Source organism: Diorhabda carinulata, chromosome 6, assembly GCF_026250575.1.
Source record: "Diorhabda carinulata isolate Delta chromosome 6, icDioCari1.1, whole genome shotgun sequence".
NCBI classification, from domain to species: domain Eukaryota; kingdom Metazoa; phylum Arthropoda; class Insecta; order Coleoptera; family Chrysomelidae; genus Diorhabda; species Diorhabda carinulata.
The window spans coordinates 5,815,479-5,840,231 of record NC_079465.1 but is presented as its reverse complement, the minus strand read 5'-3'; the positions used below and the strand labels follow the sequence as shown (position 1 = coordinate 5,840,231).

The following is a 24,753-nucleotide window of genomic DNA, read 5'->3' as shown; positions in this document are numbered from 1 at the left end:
ATTGATTTGATATTTAGACAGAATCAAGACCATTCGTACCACACCTGGTTATGCATAATACCAAACAAAGTGATAGATATTCCAAATTACTAGATTCTCTGTATTTTTGAATTAAAAATTATTTTAATTTCTTTAGAGAGAAAATAACGATGGAAGATATAAAAATTTTGTGTTGAATACGATACAGAATTCTGAAATTCACAGAAAAATGTAGAATCAAATCATACTGAAATTAGTCTTCCATTTAATGGGGGCCAACTGGCCAACATGGTTTGTTTATCGTTTCCATTTCTTGGTGATAGTTTGAATTTTGTACTTATTGTTCGATTCTTGTAATTTTTTGTTATGAAAATGGAGAATCGGAATTTAAAGTAATTAATTGACTAAGATTAATTGGATAAATTTACGTAGCCAGATCTCCAGGTTTCAGTTAGGATAAATCGATTTTAGCAGGCACAAAAGACATTGAAGATCAATCTCGTTCAGGGAGACGTTCAGCTATAAGAACTAAGTAACTGGATCAGCTATTGCGTGTGTGCTCTTGTGAGATCAGAGCGTCGTTTAACACGTCAAATTTTTTCGGAAATTCTCAAAGCATAACAGAAAGAAAGTCAAAGAAACATGTGCGTTTATCTTAATGAAAATAACATAAAATCACAGTTTATAACTTTGAAAATTTGAAAATTATCCAAAGACTGAGTTCCCTTGTAAATTCTTTGATGCGGCTATATGAAAGTGTGAAATAATTAAAGTATGGATCCAGGAATTCTTCCTTGAAATTTACCAGAAGAATGTCTATTCTCCAAATACTATTTTAATATTAGGTGAAATTAAGTTTATTTTCATTTTGTTTCACAACCATTCAAGCCAAACATCATCAAATGGTTAGAAACACTGCTAACCAAATTTCTCTCTTCAAAGGCTCCAATTATAATTTCCACTACTCTATTTGATCTATCGAAAAGTAGCACATTTCATCACATAGCTAGTCGAAAAAATGTTAACAGCAAATAAATCAATTTTCTACCTGATTTTTTTATCGCGCTCACAGAATGAGTTGCAATTGAAAAACAATCAATTTGTCAATTGATATATGGAAGTATCTTTGAAAGGCTCAGAAAAAGAAGAATTAGAGTGAGACTAGAAACTGTAAACATGTGGATCCCTGACCATGATTATATTTCGTGTAGCTAGGTTATTTCCCTCGGGGTAATTTTGACTACAAAACGACTTCTGTTGTTCCATGTGCATAATTTTAATCCCTCAACTTTTACTAATGGAAACCATCAAGCACCATTGATGAATCAGCTGGTATTGAGCAGCTCAAGGGAATTACTATGAAGAGATGTCCTTGTTGTAAAACAAAATGGAAGCTTTTGAAATTAAATATTAGTTTAGTTGATTCTTCAAAAAACTTATCTATGTCATGTTAGATCAATCCAATAAATCACAGAAGAAGTTATCTACACGAATAACTATGGAGAAGATAACTACATTGTAAAGTGAAATAAGGATTTCTGGAAATGAAAGATCCGTCTCGTTTTCTCTCCCACAAAACTCTTCCAGAAAAGCAAAAGACGTGGTTATGTTAGATGAATTCAATTAGTCCCAGAAGAAATCACCTATACTGCACATATTAATGATTTGCAGGTTTTTTTCTTGGTACTATACTTACCTGAAATATATGTTCCAATAACACTAGTTTCAATCACTGTCGTAGTACCGTCTTTTACGACAGTTCCTCCCAATGTTGTCACCAAACCTGTTGGATGATCTACTCTTTTCGTCGCTCCGTTTTTCTTAACATCAGTTGCGGGTCTGTGCTTCAATAAAAACTTCGAACTTGGCTTGAGATTTATCACTTTGAAGGTTTCTTCTACTACTTCCGAAGGTTGCCTAGACAAGAAGTCATATTCGGGCTCTCCTGAAAATTATTCTAGTTGTATTTAGAATATTCTAACTATAAGAGAATCGCATATGATTACTTGAAAATATTGGGATTGTCCACAGTCATAAGTAACTAGGAATTATAAGAAAATAGATAAAATTGATTACGACAGGACAGTATTTGATTTTGAATAGGAGAAATTATTATTGAGTAAAAACAATGCAATGACTCTGGAATCTCTCTGTATTCAGTATTATTTATTTATTGGAGCAAATGCAACAATTTTCTATTGAAAGAATTAAATTCACGTACCTATGTTATTTCCAATCACTAATGCAGGTTCTGTATCCGATTTAACTTGAACGATACTCGATACGGCACTGGATATCGGCTCTTTACGAGATTCTATTTTGCTGGAAATTATCGGTTGTGCTAACTTAGTCGATCCGCTAGCATTTTCAACTTTAGTTATAATGTTCTTAGTTTCAGATAGTTTGGTGGACGCTGCACCGTCTACGATCTGTAACGAAATTATGTTTTGTTAAAAGCTTCATGTACGGATCATTTTATAGTTGGTTTTTGTAGAAATGAGTTTAACGCTTGAACGTTATAGTTTCCGCCGTTCACTTCTAATTGGTTTAACTATTTTCACTCATGAATTGTTTTATGTTAACGTTTTCTAATAGTACAATTAAGTTGAATGGAAAATACAGCTGATTTCGATTATTGTATTGATATGTACATGAATGAGTGAAGCTACTGTTGAAAAATATGGGAAAGATAAATTTTAATATATTGATGTTCAGCTTAGCTTCACAAAAGAAAAATTTCTAACATAAATTTCATATAATAAGTTTTATTCCTGTGTAAACTGTTTTTTATGTAGAAAATACGATAAGAGAAAAGAGGTCTGAGAATAGCAGGCCATCATGTCACACTCAATCTCCCAACCCATCTTTCTCTAAACTTATTATTTAGCTTATAATTGCTAATAATCAATGTTTTATATAGAATGACCCGTCCAATGATACGGACACTTTAACAGAATGGAAAAATGGCACGTTACTAGGAAAATTACAGAATGGAGACCAAACGAGGAAAGATTGCCTGGTAGACCAAAAAATAGATGAGGAGATATGCAAAATCTAGAAGTACGTGACTGGAACAAACAGATGCAGGACAGAGAAAAATGGAGAACAATCGATGCTTCAAAAATATGTGATAAGCTATAATTAAAAAGGCATAAAAACACCACATACAAAAATATAGGTTCAAAAGAGTTCAATTTGAATGAACGAGGTTAGTTTCAATGAATCTCCAGAATTTGTGACTAAGTATGCTAGTTCCATGTTCCCTTAAGAAGTTGGATGCTTCCTAGCTCGTCTGGCACTGCATATCAAACAATCACTTTTTTGAAATACTGTCTTTGTGCTTCAATTATATAATGGAGATTAACGTCGCTCCAATATCGACAATTTTGGAAAAAGGGAGCACCATTTGTAGGGACATCACTTATTACACGAAAATTTTTGTTTCCTGAAATATTCTCTCTTAAACACAAACAAAACTGCAATTCCTGAATTTTGTTTTATAATGTGTTTTATTTATTATTGTTTCTAATCAAGTTTCGACTTTCCATTATGAACTTTTGTAACTTTTTTCCTATAATGAACGTTTCCTGTTATGAGAAACATCAAACAAAACTTTTGTTCATTATTCATTTTCTATGGTTAGGTCTTTATACAAACATTAGTCTTTGATATGTGAAAAGAAAATTAAAGAATTATTATCAATTCTAAGCACTCATTTGAATATTTTCTTGTTATATTTGTTACATTAAAGGCAATTTACTGTGTAAATCATAGTACTTATTCTAATTAATTATGATTAGAGTGAACTTTTTCTTTGGAGTTTTAGAGTTAGTGATGTGAGCTCAAAAACAATTTAAGTTACTCCATTACCCCAAAATATGATTCAAAATTGTATCCCAAGCTAAAAATCCATGAATGAATAAAGCAAAGTTATGGATATTTGAAAAATTGGATAAAATAAATTTACAGATAATTTTCTGCGTGCTTTTAAGGGAAAGATTTGATTTATATGTTCAATATTGTCATTAACACAGGTGATTTATCATCATTTTTAGTGTTGAAAATATCATATACATAATTTTCTCTTAACAACTGTTGAAAATTACTTACTTGTACTTTGCTACTAACAATAACTGGTTTTGATACTTGTTCTGTAGGTTTTGGTTTGCCTACTGATTTAACTACTGCTGAAGATTTAATTTCGATTTTGGATGACACAGATGCTGGGGGATCGGATTTCACTTGTACCACCGAGACAACTTTCACCGAAGTTTCTTTATTTTTGTTTGATTCCGTTTTAGTTGGTTTAATTTCGGGTTTGTTTTTGGTGACAACTGGCTTTGTTTCAATAACGTTGTTGGCTGTTATTTCATTAAATGCAGACTTCACTTCTGTGAAAAAAACATTTTTTATTAAATTTAGAATAAGGAAAGTGGATTAACATTAATATATCTACATCAGAAATTTTTCTATCCTCTCCTTTGAAGAGTAATACTTATTTATCTTCTAGTAGAATATGTAGCGTTTGAATGCCGATGGGGGTTCTCAAATGACCCCAGTACAATATTTTCCTCAATGTTCTTAAAACAAAATACAACTGACAAATGCGCCTCTAGCTATGTGTTTAAAATTGGAAAAGTTGTCGAGATATTACGCAGCTAGAGGTGAGTGGGTTCCCACTGAGACCCCTGACCGGCATTACGCCAAATTTAATCTTAGAAATAAGGTGTTTTTGGCATGTTTGTGTTATAATAAATCGTTTTTGAAGACTACTAACACAACGCGAGCATATAGAGGTATTTAAAAAGCCGAATACAAATAGTTCGGAATCAGAAATTTACTATGGATGAGTAACATGAGGACGATATCAATAGAATCGAAGACAATATAGAAACAGAAAGTGCAGAAGATTTATATTAAGAAAATCTGATCTAAAATGGCAAACTGTACCATTTGCTCGTAACAAATGACAAAAAAGAGATATTGTAAGCGCAACACAACGTCTTACGGAATATAGTAATTAGTGCGGATGCAAGTGCGCCCTTAGATTTTTTTAATTTGTTTTTTACTCTCAAATGAAATAGTTAATTTATCTTTACGAAATTTGAGTACAAAATCGTTTCAACTTATAAGTAACTAGTTTGTTTTAGGAGTGAATGTTCTTTGGCAATTTATAAAATCAACACCGGGGCGTTATTGCATGAAAATTTGGGCAGACGTGTGAACATTATATCTTTGAGATCTGAAAGTTTATAACCGAGAAGTTGTCGATTGGAAAATCAGAATAGAATGAAATCACTTGTATCGTGTTGTATCAGATTTCGCTGAACCATACCACGGGGCGCGGCACAGACAATTTCTTACAAGCTTCTCTCTTGCAAATCATTAACACTTTTGTGGAAAAAATAAGCCCGATATATACATTCCTGCGAAAACAAAATGGTTCATCTAGTTTCTACGCAATATGTGGATTACAAAATTTCTCCTGAGACTTAAAATAAGCCACAAATAATTTCAGATTATAACAAAACCAAGTGCCCAGTTGATAACGCTGATAAATTGATAAGAAAATAGTTATGTGCTAATAAAGAAAAACTGCTCGCTGGCCACTTGAACTTTTCTTGAACATGGTTGGTATTGGTGCTCTCAACTCATTTGCGTTACATGGAGAAAATCCTAATTTTAAAAAGACAAATAGATCACGTCGTCATTCATTTCTTCTACTACTGGGAGAGAGCTTTATTAGAAGGAACTTGGAAAATCGAGAAAAATCCAAGTTTCATGATTTAAATGTAAGATTGTGGAGTTTTATCCGAGGCTAGAGAACAACAGGTTGATCTTCCACAAGATGCAGAAGCTGTAAGTGTTAGAAAACGAGCCAGGTGTTATCAGTTTCCACGTAACTGTAACAAAAAAGTCTAGATGTGGCAATTGCAAGAAGTTTCTGTATGCAATTCATCGAAAAATAAGAACAAACAAATTTATTAAAGTTTAAAATACGCAATCATTTATTAGCCTTTCGAATATTATATTACCCTCTTTTTTTTAATGTAAGGTGTTCATTTTTTAACTGTGTAAAGTTTCTTAATAGTTTCAATTATATGTTAGTAAGTTTTATATTCAAACATGTTTTTTATTATACATCCTTCTATATATTTTTTATAGGATCCTTAACGGACTCCGCATCGGCATCTGCATTAATTTAATTCGCATCGAAATTCAAAGATCAATGATAATGTGATATAAATTTCAATTTGATATTCAAAATTATTGAGCTTAATTTTGATATATTCAATTATTCAATATAAATATACAAATAATTAGTATTTGATTATGATCATCAATTCATTATTATGACAAATGAATATTTATTGATAATTAAAATCACCTACTTAATATAATTTTTGAGTTTAAGAGATTCAACGATGGATGTATAATTCAAATATCATAATTATTATTAATAGATACTGTCACCTCACAATTAGGACTTAATATCCTTATGACAAATAAATTTAGGAGATTATATGAATAAATCATCAAATTCTATATATATGAAAGCTTACGATCGAGAAAAAATCCTCGATACGTACACTGTTATTTCAAAAGTAAATAAATGGAAAACGCTACGTTTGCGTTCATCATTTATTAATTTATTTTGGATTAAATGCTTTCTGGAAAATGGAAGCAAATTGAAATTATTGTGATATGAAGCAACATCTTCAGAAATAATACAAACACTTGACATAACGGATTGGATAAAGGGAAATCTGAGGGAGAATCTCATGAAAATAAGCAAGAATCATAGAAATATTGATTTGTTTATGTGAAAAGCCCAATAAGGGTATTTTTCTAACAATAAAATTTGTATATTAGTAAGCCATGCTTCCTTTTCTCATTCGACAAACGTAAAAATTCTCAAATATTAAGGTCCTATTTACTAAGTAATATACCTTGATGTATAATTTTAACAACACTAAATATTCGTCGCGATATTCTCACAAAACTCTGGTTTTAACTAACACCGTATTTGAACAAGTTCACCAACTCAATGTACATGATCCTATTGAGCCTCTTCACTGAATTGGCATTGTCAAGTCAATAATAACCTCTACATTCCGATGTTGTAGTATCAATTTTTTCATATGTACTAGCGAATATGGCTATGGTTTTATCAACCATTTTTCCATTGAGGTCTTTATGGAGACCGCTGTTACAGCATTACCAAGGTTTCAATATCTGTTTGTAGAGGAAAAGTGTGTTGATTCTGGCCAATTTCGAGATTATTCCTTGGAGCTAGTACATATTTCCATATTATAAACAATCAAACTACTCACGTTTCTTTATAACGTGGACTCCAGCTAAGTTTAGCGTGTCATTCTCAAATACTTTTTCAGTGTACGGAATTAGATGATTGTTCATTGTTACTGGGATATTTTTTGTTAGGAACCATCAATATATTTATTTTCGTTAATCTTTATACGCTATTTATTACTCCAGGTCCAAGGATATTTGTAATGTGATAATTTGCTCTTTGACGTTTCCCAGTGGAGTACCCTGAATTATTCCTGCCTCAATTTCTGTTAGATGAGAGTATCCATCCAAAATACCTGTTCGATATGTGAGAATTTAATAGTTTTGAGTACACAATTGAACATACTTAACTTGTGTTTTGGACCTTCATGTTAAACCTTATCAAAGGTTTGGGCCACGTCTAAGAACGCAGTAGAGCATACTTTTCTACTAAAGAGTTTTCTATTACGGTCTCAATTCTATGAAATTTATCTATGGTAAGCTGCTTTTCACGGAAATCCAATTGATATGTTGAGATATTGATAGTAAATTGATTAATAACGGATTATATAAATGTATATTACGTTTGACAACAAATTCTTGTTAAATGTTTCAATTTGATTGGGGCGTTTCCTTAATATTAATTTTTTATATTTGCTTTGACCATTTTCATCCTCAGTGATACTGCTTTTTTGAAATATGTACAATTTTATATGATATAATGAGTTGTAAATTATTGCATTCAAAGCAGGTGTCCGCAAAACAAGACATTAAAAGGAACAAATTGAATTAGAACCAAGTCACTTGTGGATTGCCAGATTTTTTCTCAAAAAGAACAAAAAATTTTTCAACAAATAGAATATACGTGACTCATATACATAAAGGGAGACGAAAATTATTCAGTTTTTAATAAATAATTTTGAAAATCTTTATAAATCCACTTTATAACTACCAATTTACGGAAAAATCTTATCTTGAGGCATTTTTGGACATCAGTTCCGGGACTATTGAGGGTCAATCAGTAGTTAACTTCTATGTGAATTCTGCACCCCTTTATCAGTGATCAAATAATTGCATTATTCAATCTGGCGTGCGCATAATGTTGTACATTGATAGAAATTTGTTTGAAAGATTTCCTTTCCGTTAAAAATTTTGCTGTTATCCAACTACTTCCATGTAGAGATATCAAAATGCTTGAGATCTAGAGGTCTCAGTGACTATTCAATAGGTCCTCTCTTATATGTTTATCTGCCTGGAAATACAGATACAATCGCCGTTTCCGAATCGTTTTTCTGTGTGCAGCAGAAATTCTTAAAAACGGGCTCTGTTGCCGACGCGAGGCGTTCTGGAGAACCGGTATCTGTAACAACTAACAAAAATATGGAAACAATGACGTTGGCGTTAATTGAGCAGCCGAACCAATCAACAGTGCGGCACGCACTTCACGAGGAAGATTTTGATCGCAGTTAGGATGATCCGCAGGTCCAGCATTCGATTTTGTGGCTGGATGAAGTAACGTTCAAGCTGAACGGTAGATCAATTGGCATAACTGCGTGTACTGGAGCGATCAGAATCCTGATTGAAGTAGACTCAAATCTACCTGAAGTGTGAGTTCATGCGGGAGGTCTCGTGGGTCCGTACTTTTGTGAAGGACCAAAATTATCTGGATATGCTCGAATATTCACGTGGGCAAATGGACAACGATCTAACAATCGCTAACATCGATCGTTTCATGGAAGAAAGAGCTTCGCCGTACTAAGCGGGAGTATATTAAAGTTCATCTTGAAGAATGGATAAATAGACGAGGACTCATTGAGTGGCCCATATGGTCATGTGATTTGACACCCTGTGATTTCCTCCTATGGGATCACGTTTTCACCGACTTCCGAACTTTAATTGAAAAAGAATTTAAAACTCTTCGCGGACAGCGTGACATTCTTCGCTGGACCTGCTTCTCCGTTGAGAAACGTTGCAATAAATGCATTTATTAAGATACGAATAAATTTGAAAACTGAACAGTGACCCCTTTCTGGAATTTCTCCACATAAATTCATTTTGACGCTGTATTTATTTCTCTTACTGAAAGTTTATTGCCTGAGTTATGCCGATCTCTGTATATAAAAAGTAGGAGACCCTGTATACACTCTCATTGTACATATATAGAGAACAAGTTGAAATACTAAATTTTTGGGTATAAAAATCAAATAACAAGTTGATGAGCACAAATTCAATTTAACCCGACGTCGTAGTAGTTACAAAATCAAATATGTTATTTTCAGTATTACTTCTGCTTCCCATGATAATTACCTGGTGGAACAACCGAATCACTCTGTGGTGAGAAAACCATGACTGTGTTACCAATTGTCGTGGTGAAATCCAGAAAGCCATAGACAGTTTGTGTAACGTAATTTCCCTCGTTACCTGATGCCGTTTGGCTTACGACTGCGCCAGAATTTTCGTTAATTGGATTAATAAATACAGGTCCTTCCGAACTGTTGATCAGTTTCACTGTAACAAAAATGAAATATTTTTAAATTTATATAAAAGTTACCGTTCATCATTGTCATCAATAGAAAACTGTAAATACTTCGCTAATTGTAGGTAGAAATAATACATTTTTAGCATTTGATAAGTACTTTCAATTGATAGTATTGTTGTATAATCGCTAGAGGTAGTTACAAATCGAGCCTTGATGATAAAAGTAACTGTCATAGGTCAAGTATAATTGGAAGCGAGTTAATCTTCATGTTTGTGTGTAGACTTCAACTGTCAAAGCGTATAAAATTTAAAAACATTCTTTCAAAGCACTAAAAAAATTAGTTGAGAATAATTTTTTTAAATGAGCTTAAAACAATAATGGTTCATCCATTATTGCTTTATTATTATAATATTATTATTATAAAACACTAGTTTCATTGGGAAAACGCATTGGGCACTCGATGTACGAGAAATATGGAACGAAGCGCCCCACGCTAAGAAAGCGAGTTTTTTGCGTATTATTTAAACTATATATATTTATAAACTTCGCTGCTTATATACCTACATCTCGTCGAAACTTGTATCGAGCATAAAACTATGTAGTTGGTAAGGTTTGTGGAAATGCTTACTTTCCAACAAGAATATCGGAGGTTCGAATCCTCTGTCTGAATCAAATAAACAAATAAACCCACATACAGGTGAAGCCAATATAAGCGTGTTAGTAAGTGAAAGAATATTTGATCAATTGAAGATATTCTTAAGAAGTATGATGATATTGACGAGCAAAGAGTATGCACATGAATAATTGTAAAACAAAGAAACTTGAAATAGTTGTAGGTTTGATTTCAAAAAAGTCATAGCAGAGAAAGAATTTGAACATATAACTATTATCTCAAGTATATTCGTAATATATTTAATATAATATATTGAGTTTTTTTTCAGTACTTTAGATTCATTTTGACATATTATATAGGAAGTTTGTGAAATATTTATATTGAAATATATGTATGTGAGATTAGCACTCTATCAAAGTATTGGTTTGGCTGGAAATACAATTGTAATCCATTTTAGACAATTTATTCAATCAATTTTAACTCGTACTATCGAAAAATTGTTATTTAGTAATAAAATTCTTATCTTTATGGAGAAAATCTCTTAAAATTATATATTCTCTCTATAGAACAAAAATTTTTGCACTTGTTACTTCTCGCACATTTAAGAAAACTAGATATTCTCCCGCTTTCAGTTCCAAACTTTATAAAATACGATCGGACACTTCTATTCCAATTCACACGAGAGTCCATTTAACGTACGATATTTTTTCTTTATTATTCATAATTATAATTATTGATATGAAAGAGAAGGATTTTTTTAATACTTCTAGTAAATAAAATTACAAGTTTCAATAAATCTCAATGTGATATTACCTCATATCTAAGTATAACAAATCACTTGTCTCTATATAGTAATTTGAATATATTTTTTGTAATAACACTTTTATTCAAAATAATCTTTGGAATTCTGGAATATAAAAAGTATCATCTGATATATCCTGCCTCATATTAGTGGAAAGGACCTTATATATTAACTGAAACAGAAAGATAAAACAAATCAAGTACGTAGATCCATTATTTGTTTATTAATTGAACCATGGAGTTGCTGGGATATGGGACATGAAGACACCGCAACTCAAAAGTACGTTTCTGGTAGAATAGGAGTCATAAAATTACTAGATTGGTATGTTTAAGAAAATCACTTGTAGCAAATATGGGGTTCATTGCTGGGTAAGTATGTATATTTTCCTATTATTTCACAACCCTTTATAGGGCTTGTACTGCAAACCCGAACTACCATCATCTATTTTGGTTCATTGTTTTGCCTTTGACCCTGAATACTGAACTAAATTTTCTCCCTCCTGCTTTATCAAATAAAATATTCGTTCACGGCTTTTCGAATATGCCCAGCCAATATTTCTATTCTGTTTATTAAGCTTGACTTATTATGGATACTTTCTAGTCTTTTATTAATTTGAATTAGATATCACGATACGATTATGAAAATTTTTATTTTCGACATCTACGACTTTAATAATTCTCACACTTTGTCTCGTTTTGATTACATCCTGTATACTTCTAATCGCTGATAAAACGAATCATACTTTTTCTTGTAGATCGAAATATTATCAAGTTACGTAACTTCATAAATATAATGTTTATAAAGAATCAATTCCTCACTGTTAGGTACAAATAAAACCCATTAGAATTGAAATTTTCGTTGAGCCCAATTTTTTAATGGAATAAAATACCATTTTATATGTTTTCATTATTTATTATAATGTTCATCAATTTTTATTAGAATTTTGCTATAAAATCAATTATAAATTTTCAATAAATACATATCCATAAAAATTCTTCTATTCTCACTCAATGGAGTATGAGTAATTTGGCATTCGTCTTTGGAATTATACTGATTGCTTTTTTATCTGCCCGTTACGTTCTCAATATCAAATTGCCATAGAAAATGATTCTTTGTAGATGTAACATTCCCTCTTGGTGACTCCCCAACATGAACGTGGCTTCTATATTTCTACAGTTTATTATCCTTCATCTTCCCAATTATCTCTCTTCTTTCGCATCACATTTTAAAAATATATCTAAGAGAGCGCACGATTTTGCTATATTAACTTCAGAAAATATTTAGCTTAGGGAGATCGTGAGGTTCCAATTACATTAAAGTTTTTTCCTTGTCGCTTCACTACAATATCTTTTCCATTCGCCTAACCACAATTACATTAGAGGTGCTCCCCGTTTTTTATACAGTAAGACAATAACAACGTATAACATCTTGTTTCCATTATTTTGAATAGAGATCAATTTATATTTTATGTGAGGATCCCATTTATTGAAGGAATATATAGTTGCCGTTATAATTAATTTTGAAAAAAGTGTTAAAACAATCAGACATACTTTTTTACACAGGAAACATTACAACTTTATTATTGTCCATAATATAAGGTTCTCAAGAAGCGTCGGATACTAGGAACGCTATTAAAGGGATTTGGGAAAACTGGCATGTAGCTTGACTCCCTTTGCCCCAGCCATTACCCCGGAGAACTGTCTACAATGTTTATTCTTCTCTTGGTAGCCGTTAAAAAATGAAGCTTTCATCTGATTCTCACACCAAGTGCGTATTACTCTCTGCAATTCGCTTTTTGAGTGCAGGAAACGTTCTTCCGGTGGACACTCATTCCCATTCATGAGAGGTATATGGAGAAAAGTGTGGAAATGGTGCGCAACGTTCTAGGCAACCATAATTTTCGGACGAAGTGATTGTGAAAGTCAGACTAGCAATGCTGAAAGATCGAAGAGTGGCGGTTCGTGACCTTGGAGAGATTATCTCTGATATCAGCATTCACAATATTTTGAGGGACCGTGGTTTGAGGTTTGTGCAAGCTGGGTCCCAAAAAAACTGACAGATGACAACAAACAGCGACGTGTGGAAGAAGCCAGCAAATTTTTTCATGCCTACGAAACCGATAGTGAAGAATTTGAAGACTTTGCTGTCTCTGAACTGGATCCACTACCTTAAACCGGAAGCAAAAGAACAAGTTCGTTAGTAGAAATATCCAAGTTCACCGAAACAGAAAAAGTTTCATTCTGTCCTCCAGCCAAGTCATGGCAAATGTCTTTTTGGGCAGGAAAGGTTTGTTGTAGTAGACGGAATTCTAGCTCACACCCCTCTTACCTTCCAGAATTGGTCCCCAGTGATTACCATCTTTTCCTTGAATTAAAGAAACACTTGAGAGGGACATATGTCTCAATCAACGGAGAGCTTGAAGAAGAAGTTTTAAGTTATCATTGCGACGCGTAGGCAAACTTCTACTACACAGGCATATAGAAGGTGGTACACCACATGAAAAATGCATTGATCCAAACGATTATGTCGAAAAATAAAGAGAGGTCTAAGCTTTCCCAATATGTATTATTCAATGCCAATAAACGTATCTCATTGTGGATGATGGTGACATCTTAGCTGGTTTATCTATCCAATCCATTTAGGACTTGGTTTAAAATAGACTTGTAAACTTATTTTTTACAAATAATAATCTTAATGCTTACTAGTACTAGTCAGTTAACCAGTTGGTCGTCTTCGTTCTCTTCTACCTTCTTCCAACGACACACGAAACTCAAGATCGTGAATGCAGTAAAATGATGAACAAATGCTTGATAGGATGGACCCACATCGGGATATATCACAATTCTAGCTTTTAATTTTATTATGCCCAGCATCAGTTGATGAACTGCTACTGTTCCCAAGTGTATTTGATACTTATAAACAGTTTAATAATTTATTTTCATCTGATACGTGACTTCCACTTCAATCTCAGCAAATAAAGTTAGATAAAAAAACTCTGAAGAATTATACCCGTCAATTATAAGTCTTTGATACAATATTATATCTTTTTCGAATAAAACGGTCCTATCTGGATGTCTAGCAATACGAAAATTATTTCTTAACAAGTTCTTAACACACATTCTGCCAATTTCACGAGAATGGAGATAAGCGAGAAGAATTGCTGAAGTTTCGACTAACATATCAAATAATTAATAATACTCTCTCCCTTTTTGCAGTTTCTCCTTTTCTTTAACTTGAATAAACGTTTATCCATCAACGGGGTGGATTGGTATATAATGGAGAGATTATTTGAATTCAACATTTGAAGTCGCTTGACATGATGCAATACAACGTGCAATGCAAAGCAAGATGCAAAATTTCTTGATCAAAAGCATGCGCAGATGAAGTTCAGCTGATTGTTTCATGGAAGATCTCGCACTTTATCGGTTTGGTGCCATTTTTATAGCATACAAGTTGCAATTTCAGAGAGAAATAAGTTTATAATTTGCTGATATTTCGTTTTATTTTTTATAAGTTTGTTCATCGATTCTTAACAAATTTTTAAGACTCCAAAAAGGTAGCAGCAGATATAATTATTGCCAGTGATTCACTTTTTTCTTGTTTACTTTAATTAGCTTTGTTATTTCCATTTTCAAAATATAAAATAGAATTTGAGGTTAGGAAATTGTATATTTTTACTCATGGAATTTTGATCAGTAGCAACCATGATGCAATGGCAAACGACATGCAATATTCGACTATCTAATACTTTGATCTTACAAGGAACTAGTTTCCACAAGTTTACAGACTTTTCTTTCAACATTAACACATTTAATTCTTATTATTATTTCTTAGAATTTGAAGCGTTCTTATCATTTTTTATTAAATCAACAACTAACGTTATATTCTGTTTTGTACTGTTTTTTTTTTGTATTCTACACTTTTTTGTCGCTTCTGTTTGTATTCAAGCATGCATATTACACACTACGATGTTCAGAAATTTTTAAGACTCCAAAAAGGTAGCAGCAGATATAATTATTGCCAGTGATCCACTTTTTTCTTGTTTACTTTAATTACCTTTGTTATTTCCATTTTCAAACTGGCCACAAAATATTACATATGCATATTACACTCTACGATTCTCATTTCAACTATCCCGATTCGATATAGCCTGGAACTGTCCTGGCTATATCGAAATCCTTTGTGTTTCTTTTCTTCAAAGTCTATCACTTCTTTGTAATTCATCATATTCTCTTCTGTCATATATTTGGTCCCTTTTCTATTCCATCATTATTTCCATTATCTTTTGGCTAACTTCAAATCTTTCATTCGTTTTATAATCATTTCCTTTGTTTCATAAACTCAATACCTTTCATTTCAGTTGTTTGGATGGTGATCTTGTTCAAAGTTTGTTTTCTAGAAACTTGTGTTTCATTTCCTTCCTTTCCAACTCTACATATTTTATTCTTCTTCAATTCACTACTATAATTATGTCCTCGAAGTATGATATAACGTAAAATTTTGTTTTCCTACGTTGTTATTTCGGTTATATCGTGCAGTTGAGGGCAGTTAATTTGAAAAAAATAGATTATACTCCTATTACATAAAAATATCCAGCCATCAAATGATACTGTGCTAAAAATACTATCATAATCTCAATTGACAACAGTGGATTAGTATATAAACCGGAAAATTGAACAAGTAGACGTAGATGGATCAAAACTAAAAGATTCAGTTATCTGTTATACCCTCATCAATCAACGTCCATCACATCGGATAGAAGCGCCGGCTTTACAATAGCCATAACTTGTTTTTATATTTTTATAAAGAGGAAGATGTAAACAAAAAAACGGATAATGTTTGTTGAATCATTTTTTGCGTGCTAGACTCAAGGTGAATGTGAAATATATGTCTGCAAATGAAAGTATAAACAAGAAAATGTCGACAGTTCATAAAGAATATTTTTTTTTCTAAAATTTGTGTTTCTAGACAAATTACAATATAAATTAACCATTTGTAACATATAGTGGTGAATATAAAGTGAATGAAACATGGTGACTGTTTTCTTAAGCTGTTCATAATTTTTTACTCCAGTAGAAATTCGATGAGATCAATTACTTTGAACTCATCCGATAGAGACTATCAATCAGTACAATATTATATTGAAAACAGGGTTGTTTCCACTTTATCAGGTTTGATGTTTCAAATATTGTTACGAACAAGTCCAAGACATAAGTCGTGAAGCCGGTCGTAGTAGTAGTGTTTTACAGTGGGTACATTATACAACAGTCGTAGATAAATATAATTATAGTAACTACATTATCAATTAAAAATGAATCCGATTTTGAAATTAAATTTTATATATTATTATACGCTTGAGAGATTAACAAACTTCTTTAAATTTTTTATGAATCTCTTCTTTGTGTTATTAAAACAGAAATTTAGCAAGCAGACCTCGTAAACTTTATGTATCATAAAACCCGTAAACTTTTTCGGATAAAATAGCCGAGCAACTTGGTTTAACAAAATGGATGTGGTAGGATTAAATATGAAATTCAATTCCGTTTTGACAAGCAAAAACTTTTGGAATGCATGAATATATTTTTTGAGTAGTACATCAAGAACTTTATTAAAGTTTGTTGTCAAATATTCTCGTGATCTATTGTTTCCGTTTTCAAGTTTTTAAGTGTTTTTCGAGAAGTTTCTGGCAATCCACAACTGATCATTTATCTAAAGATGGAAACGTGATATTTGTTAACTGAATGAAAATAAAATGGAATATATTCATGTCTAGGTTCCAATCTTGAAAATGAAAAGTTTGCGTGTCACATGTTGAAAGATAACGAGAATTAATTCATAGTACTATACCTAAAAGCTTCTTCAAACAATTGATATTTAATTCAAGAAGAAAACTTCATCAAAACTATTAAATGGTTTCACATTGTATCAAGGAATCGCGCCGGGTCAGTATGACCTTATATCGAATTCAGATCCGAAAGTGCAATAAAAAGGGTTTATTCGAATAGACACTTGTGAAATAATTTATTTTAAACATAATTTATGTACATCATGATGAATTATAATTGAAAGAATGTACAAAGTTTAGCAAAACGTACGATAAATTTTGGAAAAGATAATATTTGAATTGAAATTACATTGAAGGTCTAAGAAGACAACACAAGTAAAATATATGCATACAAATGTTCAATAAAAATAAAAAAAAATTAGAATTGAATTGAAACACACACTGTTGTTGCATTCTGTGCATATTATTAGCGAATGATTTTTGCAAATTGAATTATCGCACACCGAACATCTCTGATTGTATTTACTGTCACACGATCATGAGCAAAGATGGTATCGTTTCTTTGGTGTAGAGCTTAATGTTTGTCGTTGAACACCAACCTTTTGTACCTTAGTATATGGCGGCTGAGCATCTTCCAAATAAAATTGAATTCTTTTTCGCAAATTGTTAGGATCGCAGCTGATAATTGATTTGCTTTTACGGTGCTTGAGGCAAAGCTTTTTCGAGAGTTCTTTTAAAAAGGGGCTCGTTTGTATTTGTTCTTCCTTTTCACCACTTGCAAGTCGGTAATGTTTATAAATTACAAAAGCATTGTATGCAGAAACATTCAAAAAGTGGAAAAACATTGCTATAGACCATTTTTTGTTCTTCTACCAACGTTGTAATAGCTGCATAGTTGGTCCAATACATCGACACCTCCTTTTGTTGCATTATAGTTAGTATAGATGTCTGGTTTCCTTTTTTCGCTTGTTTCCTCGTTGATGTGGCTATCACGATGCATAGAAGAAATTAATTCTATAGCTTTGTTCTTCTTCGGAACATATAAAACCATTTCAAGTTTCTGATGAAACCAAAAAGGCTGGAGTAAAATTTCCGTGATTTTTTCGGAAAAAATTCTGGTGGGATTTCAGACTTTTTTTCTCAAAGTGCCGACAAGGCTTAAATTTTTTTCCCAAAAAGAAAAGAGGTATGCTGGTAAACCAATTATCTTAGCTATTATTGATTTACATGTTCGCAGAATTAAAAAAAAGTGTAATAAAAATTTTGTCTCGTAAATAGTTGCGCTGGGTCAAAATCGACAAAAGTGTTAAAATGTTTTGCTTGTGGGCTCCGGAATTAAGACTGGTAATCCAACCTGTCAAGCAGGGCGAGAAAATCAGCTAGAGATGGGATAAAAGAGATACGCCTCTCGTAAGTGACTCAGCTCTTTGAGGAAAGTAATTAGTGGGCCAAAATGACCTTGAAGGATCTGAGCAAGACCTAGACCTTATTAAAACTATTTTAATATTCTCAGATTATGAATGAATTGTGAGTAATAATAATGGCTCATTTCTGTAACGAAAAGAACTAGATTGTTGATTGGTATACTAGATTGAACTTATAACAACACAACTTTGTCTTACTTCTATTTTCATATCAGTCTTGTTGGTATATCAGTGAAGCCAATAAATTACAATGTAGATGAGACTCGTTTTCTGGCAACGTTCTGAATTAACTCACGTGTAAATATATATCATGAAATGGGTTTCCCCATTTTTTCCGAATTTATCTGTATTAATGTATTCTAGAATGCTATATAAATATGTTCTCTTTCGAAGCTCTCTCTTAACGACCTACGTATTTATCCTACAATGGTTTCAACAATACCAGATGATTTATTTTTTTATATTAAAAGAAGCTATAAATGTTATCAAATCGACAATAGCTGAGAAAAGCTAAGAAAAATACAAAAACGTTGAGAACCATTATAATGACTCATATTACAAAGATACAGCTGCTAATTTTATCGAGAATCAATAAAGCAGCAATTACTAGTTATTTTCAATATGATATTGATCAAATAAATTCAATTTTATTGCAAAATATCTATCATACTATGTATGTATATTTTCAAAAAATACGATAATTTATTTATCAAGATAAGTCAAGGCAAGTTGTCGTTGTAGAAGTCATTGGATAAGAATCTAGAGCCTTATAAATATTCCTCGACCATGGCAAAAACCTTTAAAAACAGTAAAAAGTGAAAGAAGGTAATAGTAGGATCGAACACATTAAAAGAGAAAGAGAATTTAACAGAAGAATGAGGAAACATAATATATGAGGATGGTCCTAGAAGTACCTGACCTGTTTAGCTAAATACACATTTCTCAACTATTTTCAATAAGTTCGATACCCTTTTTACAATAAGAATCTCTTCATTGTTGGAAAATCCTTGACCATAAAGCCATTATTCAAAGTCTAGGTACCAAAAATAATCCGAGGCTAGATCTGGCGAATAGGATGCGTAAGGAAGCAATTCAAAATTAAATTCATTAGTTTAAGCCATTGCAATAAAGGATGTATGAGCTGGTGCATTATCTTAATAAAACAATACTTCCTTCTTTGCCAAATGGGGCCATTTTTGTTTGATCTCTTCGCTCAAACGTTACAATAAGTTCGCATTATAATCGCTGTTGATAGTTTTTCCTTTTTCAAGATAATCAACGAAAATTATTCCACGCGCATACCAAAAATCCGACGCCAAGACCTTGGTTGCAGTTGGAATGGATTTTGCATTCTTTGGAGTCGGTTCTTCCTTTTCAGTCCATTATTTCGATTGTTCTTTTGTTTTGATGGGAAGTGATGGAATCACGTTTCATCCTTGGTCATGAAAGAAAGTCAGCAAGAAATCGGTTTTATTTTTGTGAAGCTCTCAGTCGACGATCATCCAGTACCACTTTATGGATTTTTTTTATTTCGGAATTCGTCACCGCCATCTCTAGGTCTGATCAGGCACTTCTGGGATCATCCTCGTACAGTCTACAACTACAAGTGGAAAAAAGTTTAACTCCAAAATTGTAGGTAATGAAAAATTCTACAACATTTGTATTCACATTATATTCAAATAACCTTATAGTTTATGTCATCATCAAGCCTTTCAATCTTTTGGATTATGTCTATCGCTTATAGCACTTTAACATCCTTTTTTGAAGTGGATTACTTTTCTTGGCTGTTTTTGTTATTATTTTCCATTCCTTCCGGTTCCGGCATTTTGCCCTCCAGTTCACTATATTAAGTGTTCTTCTATTTCGTTTATCCAAGTCTTTCTCGGCCTGCCTCTTCTTGACCACAATGGGTACGATTGCGTTATTCCCTTTTCATCATTTCAGTTAGTTTTCTTCTCACTATATGCCCAGCCCGGTTGAGTCTTTGTACTTTTATGTATCTCACTATATTTTCCTTCTCCAGTTCTTTCTCTATTTCTTCGTTTTTCCTTGCTTTCCTTTCTTCCTTCTGTATTGTGTACGGACCTGTTATCAGTTATCATTATCATTCTCTCGATTCTTTTGAGTTCTTATTCTTATACCTTTTTGTTTATTACTGTTTCTCCATCGCTTACTTGATTACTGGTCTTATTAGGGTTTTGTACATTTTATTTTGTTTTGTTTGATTATGTTTTTGTTTCAAGATAGGTTTTTGTTTTTTTTTTCAAAGGCTCCTTCCTCGTTGTTCTTAATAACTTTAAATCTCGAGAACCGGAGGATTAGAAAATTTTTATATACTTTTATTATATTTCATTGAATTGCTCTTATTCAATATTTCAGTTCTGAAAAATAATCTGGTTTATATCGAATAATATAAAACCTTTTAACTGTAGTTCCTCGTTGAAAGAAGATATTTGTGGTGAAAAAAAAATGATATAAACGGAGCAAATAAAGTCTTGAGGGCATTCCACTACTATGTCAAACGTTGATTTGAAAATAAAAAACTCAACTCAACTGCAGGTATATAGGAACAATCTCATTTGCGGTTCAATTTTAAATTTTCTCTAGTGCCATCTTACAATGCCCTGGAGTATCAAAGTTCTGTTAAAAATATTTTTGCCCACAAATTGTGGAATTTGTGTCACGCTGTTAATAATGGATATGTCAAGGTAAAATGGATTTAAAATATATGTTCTAATCAATCTTATACGAGTTTGTAATTTGTCATAAATTCGATAGTACAAATACTAAATTATTTTTTGCAAGTTATGATATTGATGATAATTATTATGTAGTGTGCAAAGCTATATACAAATACATAATAACGGAATTTGATTCACAATAATTTACAAAATGAAAGATGACATGTCTCAATGTTTCTACAATTCGTAATTTCTTAGAAAACTGCCAGCGTATATTATACAAATATATAGTATTGCTGGTGTAGTTCTTAGGGCTCATAAATTGAATCCTCACAAGCTTACAATCATCAAAAAATTACTGGATGATGAAACTGATTAGAGACATAGGATTTGATTTTTGGCAAAAACCACAGAAAATTTTAAAAAATTAATGAACTCTTCATTGGAATCGATAGAACTATCAGTATAATTTGAAGTTTGGAGATGATTTCATGCAAATGTTGCTGGTTTATCCCTGTAGACATTAGTCTTAACATGATCGCACAAGAAATTGTCCAAAGACGTTGAATCACACGATCTAAGCCGCCAATTGACTGGCCCCAAACGTGAGATGAACTGTTCACCGAAGACGGCTCTCAATTTGGCCATTGTTTCGCGTGCCTTGTGGTATTTGGCACCGTCTTGTTGAAAATGCATGTCAGGCATGTCCAATTCTTTCATTTTGGACAAAAGAAATCGTCAATCATCACACGGTAGCGCTCGCCTTTCACTGTAACGTTCCGGCCATCGTGAGTCGTTTCCACAATACGTACACTCAGGTGTTTGTACTTCATTTTGTAAAAATACCATAGGAAGCAGCTGTGACCTGTCAAGAGCTGGTTAATAGCTCTTTTATTAGTCGTCGTGACAATTCAGCTGAATTCTCTCTGTCCATCGTTGTTGCCACGTCCGTATTGAGATCTGCCTCTGTATATCCTCTCATGCTCGAAAACCAGGAGGTCCACGGACCCGCCACCACTAGGACAGCTTGTGCAGAGATAGTCTGTATCATCGGCATTGCTTTACAGTATTTCTCTATTCTCATTAACCAGACCTCCGCCCTATACAGAAGAATCGTGTGAGTTGTCGTCATCAGCAGCCTTCGTTTCTCCGGCCGTGGTCGTGGACGTGATGAACATTTTACATTTTTGAATTAGAGATTTGGATAATTTATTATTAATTATATTTTTTGTTGGCACTAATGAGTATTATATCGTGATAAACTTTATCGGTCAGATTATTTATTTCCTTTTGTTGTTTCGTTCTTTATACATCTAATTAGTTGTAACGTTATACATACAGTCATTTTGATGTTTTCTCAATTAATGCTATGATTGTTAAGTTGTGTATATTGTTTACGATATTTTCTAAGTGTCTTACACAGGATATTTCTATGTGTTATTGCGATGAAGGTTGTTCCTGTACTGAAAGCTGTGGAACAAATGAAATGGAATATTCAATCTGGTAATTATGCTTGTATTGTGAAATTATCTCATTCTCATACTTTCTCATATTTGCTTAAAGTTAGTTTTAACTTATAAAGTTCATGGGAAACAACGAAAAGTTTCTTTTCTCATATATTGGTTATTGTTATTTCATTTTCCTCATTATTCCAATATTATACTTAATTTCTCAGATAAAACTTCCATTTTATAACTAACCTTGAGAACAAAAAGTTGTCGATAACAGATAACAACGAATAATTATTTTATAACTCATCTTTGGATATTGACATTGATTGCTGGAACTTTACTTTGATAAATCTTATTTTTTGTTGAGAATTTATTATAAGAGAATCAAATTGAAAAAGCTCATATAACTATTCAACAAACCCTGCATTTGATAGTCATACAATGCAAATTTGAATAACGTGACATACGGGTATAAAGAAGCAATAATTAGTTATTAATGGTAAGTTACAACTAACATCCCTCTTGTTTTCATGTCTCAAACTCAAACTCAAAGTCCTAGACCGTGTGAATCATTTGTCACTAACTTTATTAGCAGCACTCATAATTTGTCTATTCATTTTGAGTGTTTTGGAGTTTGTACAATAACAACAAGATATCAATTTCAAGTTGAATCTTGCGAATTAAAGAGGTGGAAATATTGTAGTTTGATTTGCTGTCTTCTCGAACCACGTTTCTTAAAATACCAGGTATCACTTATTCAAACATTTTTGAAGTATTGACTATGTCAAATATACTAAATTTGATTAAATAAAAATTATGTTGCAGGAATGAAGAAATTCAACTCTGTCCAAATGAATTAGTTTGTTGTTTAACGCTCAATTATCCTCAACCTGAAGATTTGAATTTAGATCCTTCTTCATCAAGAATTTACAAGGAAAATATTATCTTGATAGCCAAGGACGTGGAAAAGGAGGTAAGGGAAGCAGCTGAACTAATTCAAAAATTAAGAGGAGAAATGTTAGGCAAATAAAGTGTTCTATTTCAAAATAGTTTTATTCAAAAGTAATTTTATTTAGATACTCCTTTTTATAGTATAACAATTAACGTGTAATCATCTTGTATCGAGAAAACTGGTTAATATCAATCAAAACAGTACTTTTATAAATTGGATTTTTTCAAACATAATGAGTTCGAGGAAATAGCTGTTGTTATTAATAGGAAATTTCCGAAGGACTCTCATCGCAAACTTTTCTCATTTTTATTTCGAAATAAAACGTTTATAATTGGAATATTGTTTGTGTTTTTTCCAGTATAAAACTTTAAGTTGTGTTGAGACATTGGAGAAATAAGGACATAATTATATTTTGTTTTTGAGAGAAAGATAAATACTATAATAATAAAAGCAGCGTGATAGTTCATGTAGCGCAGTTGGGTTCAGTTTATAGTAAATAGTCGTAGTGAACAGGACGAATTATAAAAGTAATCGAAGGATTTAAATGAATAATCATCATAGATTAGACGGAAGTTGACGGATTGAGAGTATTTGTGATGTGGAAGAACTTTGCGAGTTTCATGGACGGCAAGAAAAACCGACGAAGAAATTCTGATGAGAATAGAAAGAGAACATGAATTAATGAACACTATAAAAAGTAGAGAAGCAGCATACGTGGGACATGTAGTACGAAACGAGAGGTAGACTTTGCTTCAGCTCTTGATAGAAGCAAAAATAGAGAGAAGGGAATTGGACAAAAAAGAGGATGTCGTAGCTACAAAATATCAAAAATTGGTCAGGGATATGTTCCACAGGAAAATTGTTTCATACTATCTGATACAAGATAAAATGGTCTTAAGTGATCGCAAACATCCATCATTGTATTGCAGAAGAAGAAGAAGCAGGTTAATAACAACATTGTAATGAGGTACCACAAATGCTTTGGTTTGTTTATTATCGGGAAAATTTCCGCAAAAGTTTCGCTGATATAAAAGTGATGGAGCCTACCAGATGCTCTTTAAAATTGAATAAATCTCTTGCAAATACAAAAGGCTGTAATTAATTATTCACACTGTATAGTTTCCATTTTCAATAGCTCCATCATCAATAAATCGTAGTAATTAAAAATAATTTCATACATTTATGCATCGGTACGCACATCACTTCAGCTTTTATGTAATAATGGTTCAATTAAGTTCAATTTAAAATACATGGGTATGCTCTTCACTTCATTTTCATGCAAATTCTATGCAGAGGA

General features: G+C 32.3%; 2 protein-coding genes across 3 annotated transcripts in view; one reads left to right on the top strand and one right to left on the bottom strand.

The window, feature by feature from the left end:
* LOC130895396 (uncharacterized) overlaps window positions 1–24,753 on the bottom strand; it is a 279,662-nt gene that overhangs the window by 27,697 nt on the left and 227,212 nt on the right. For both annotated transcript variants that reach the window (XM_057802646.1, XM_057802647.1), the window contains 4 exons: window positions 9,577–9,777; window positions 4,090–4,370; window positions 2,201–2,408; window positions 1,676–1,924 (listed from right to left, as the gene is read on the bottom strand). In XM_057802646.1, coding sequence (XP_057658629.1) covers window positions 1,676–1,924; window positions 2,201–2,408; window positions 4,090–4,370; window positions 9,577–9,777 — 939 coding nt within the window. The remainder of the gene's footprint in view (window positions 1–1,675; window positions 1,925–2,200; window positions 2,409–4,089; window positions 4,371–9,576; window positions 9,778–24,753) is intronic.
* On the top strand, window positions 22,353–23,793 carry LOC130895400 (uncharacterized). Its single transcript, XM_057802651.1, has 2 exons — window positions 22,353–22,556; window positions 23,330–23,793. Exons 1-2 carry the CDS (start codon window positions 22,423–22,425, stop codon window positions 23,532–23,534), a joined length of 339 nt encoding a protein of 112 aa, XP_057658634.1. The 5' UTR covers window positions 22,353–22,422; the 3' UTR covers window positions 23,535–23,793.

What these genes read in the sequence shown, in the direction of transcription:
- LOC130895400 (XM_057802651.1), top strand. Translation starts at nt 22,423, where the DNA reads ATGATTGTTAAGTTGTGTATATTGTTTACGATATTTTCTAAGTGTCTT. An exon ending in GAAATGGAATATTCAATCTG is followed by an intron (nt 22,557 to 23,329) that starts GTAATTATGCTT and finishes ATTATGTTGCAG; the next exon opens with GAATGAAGAAATTCAACTCT.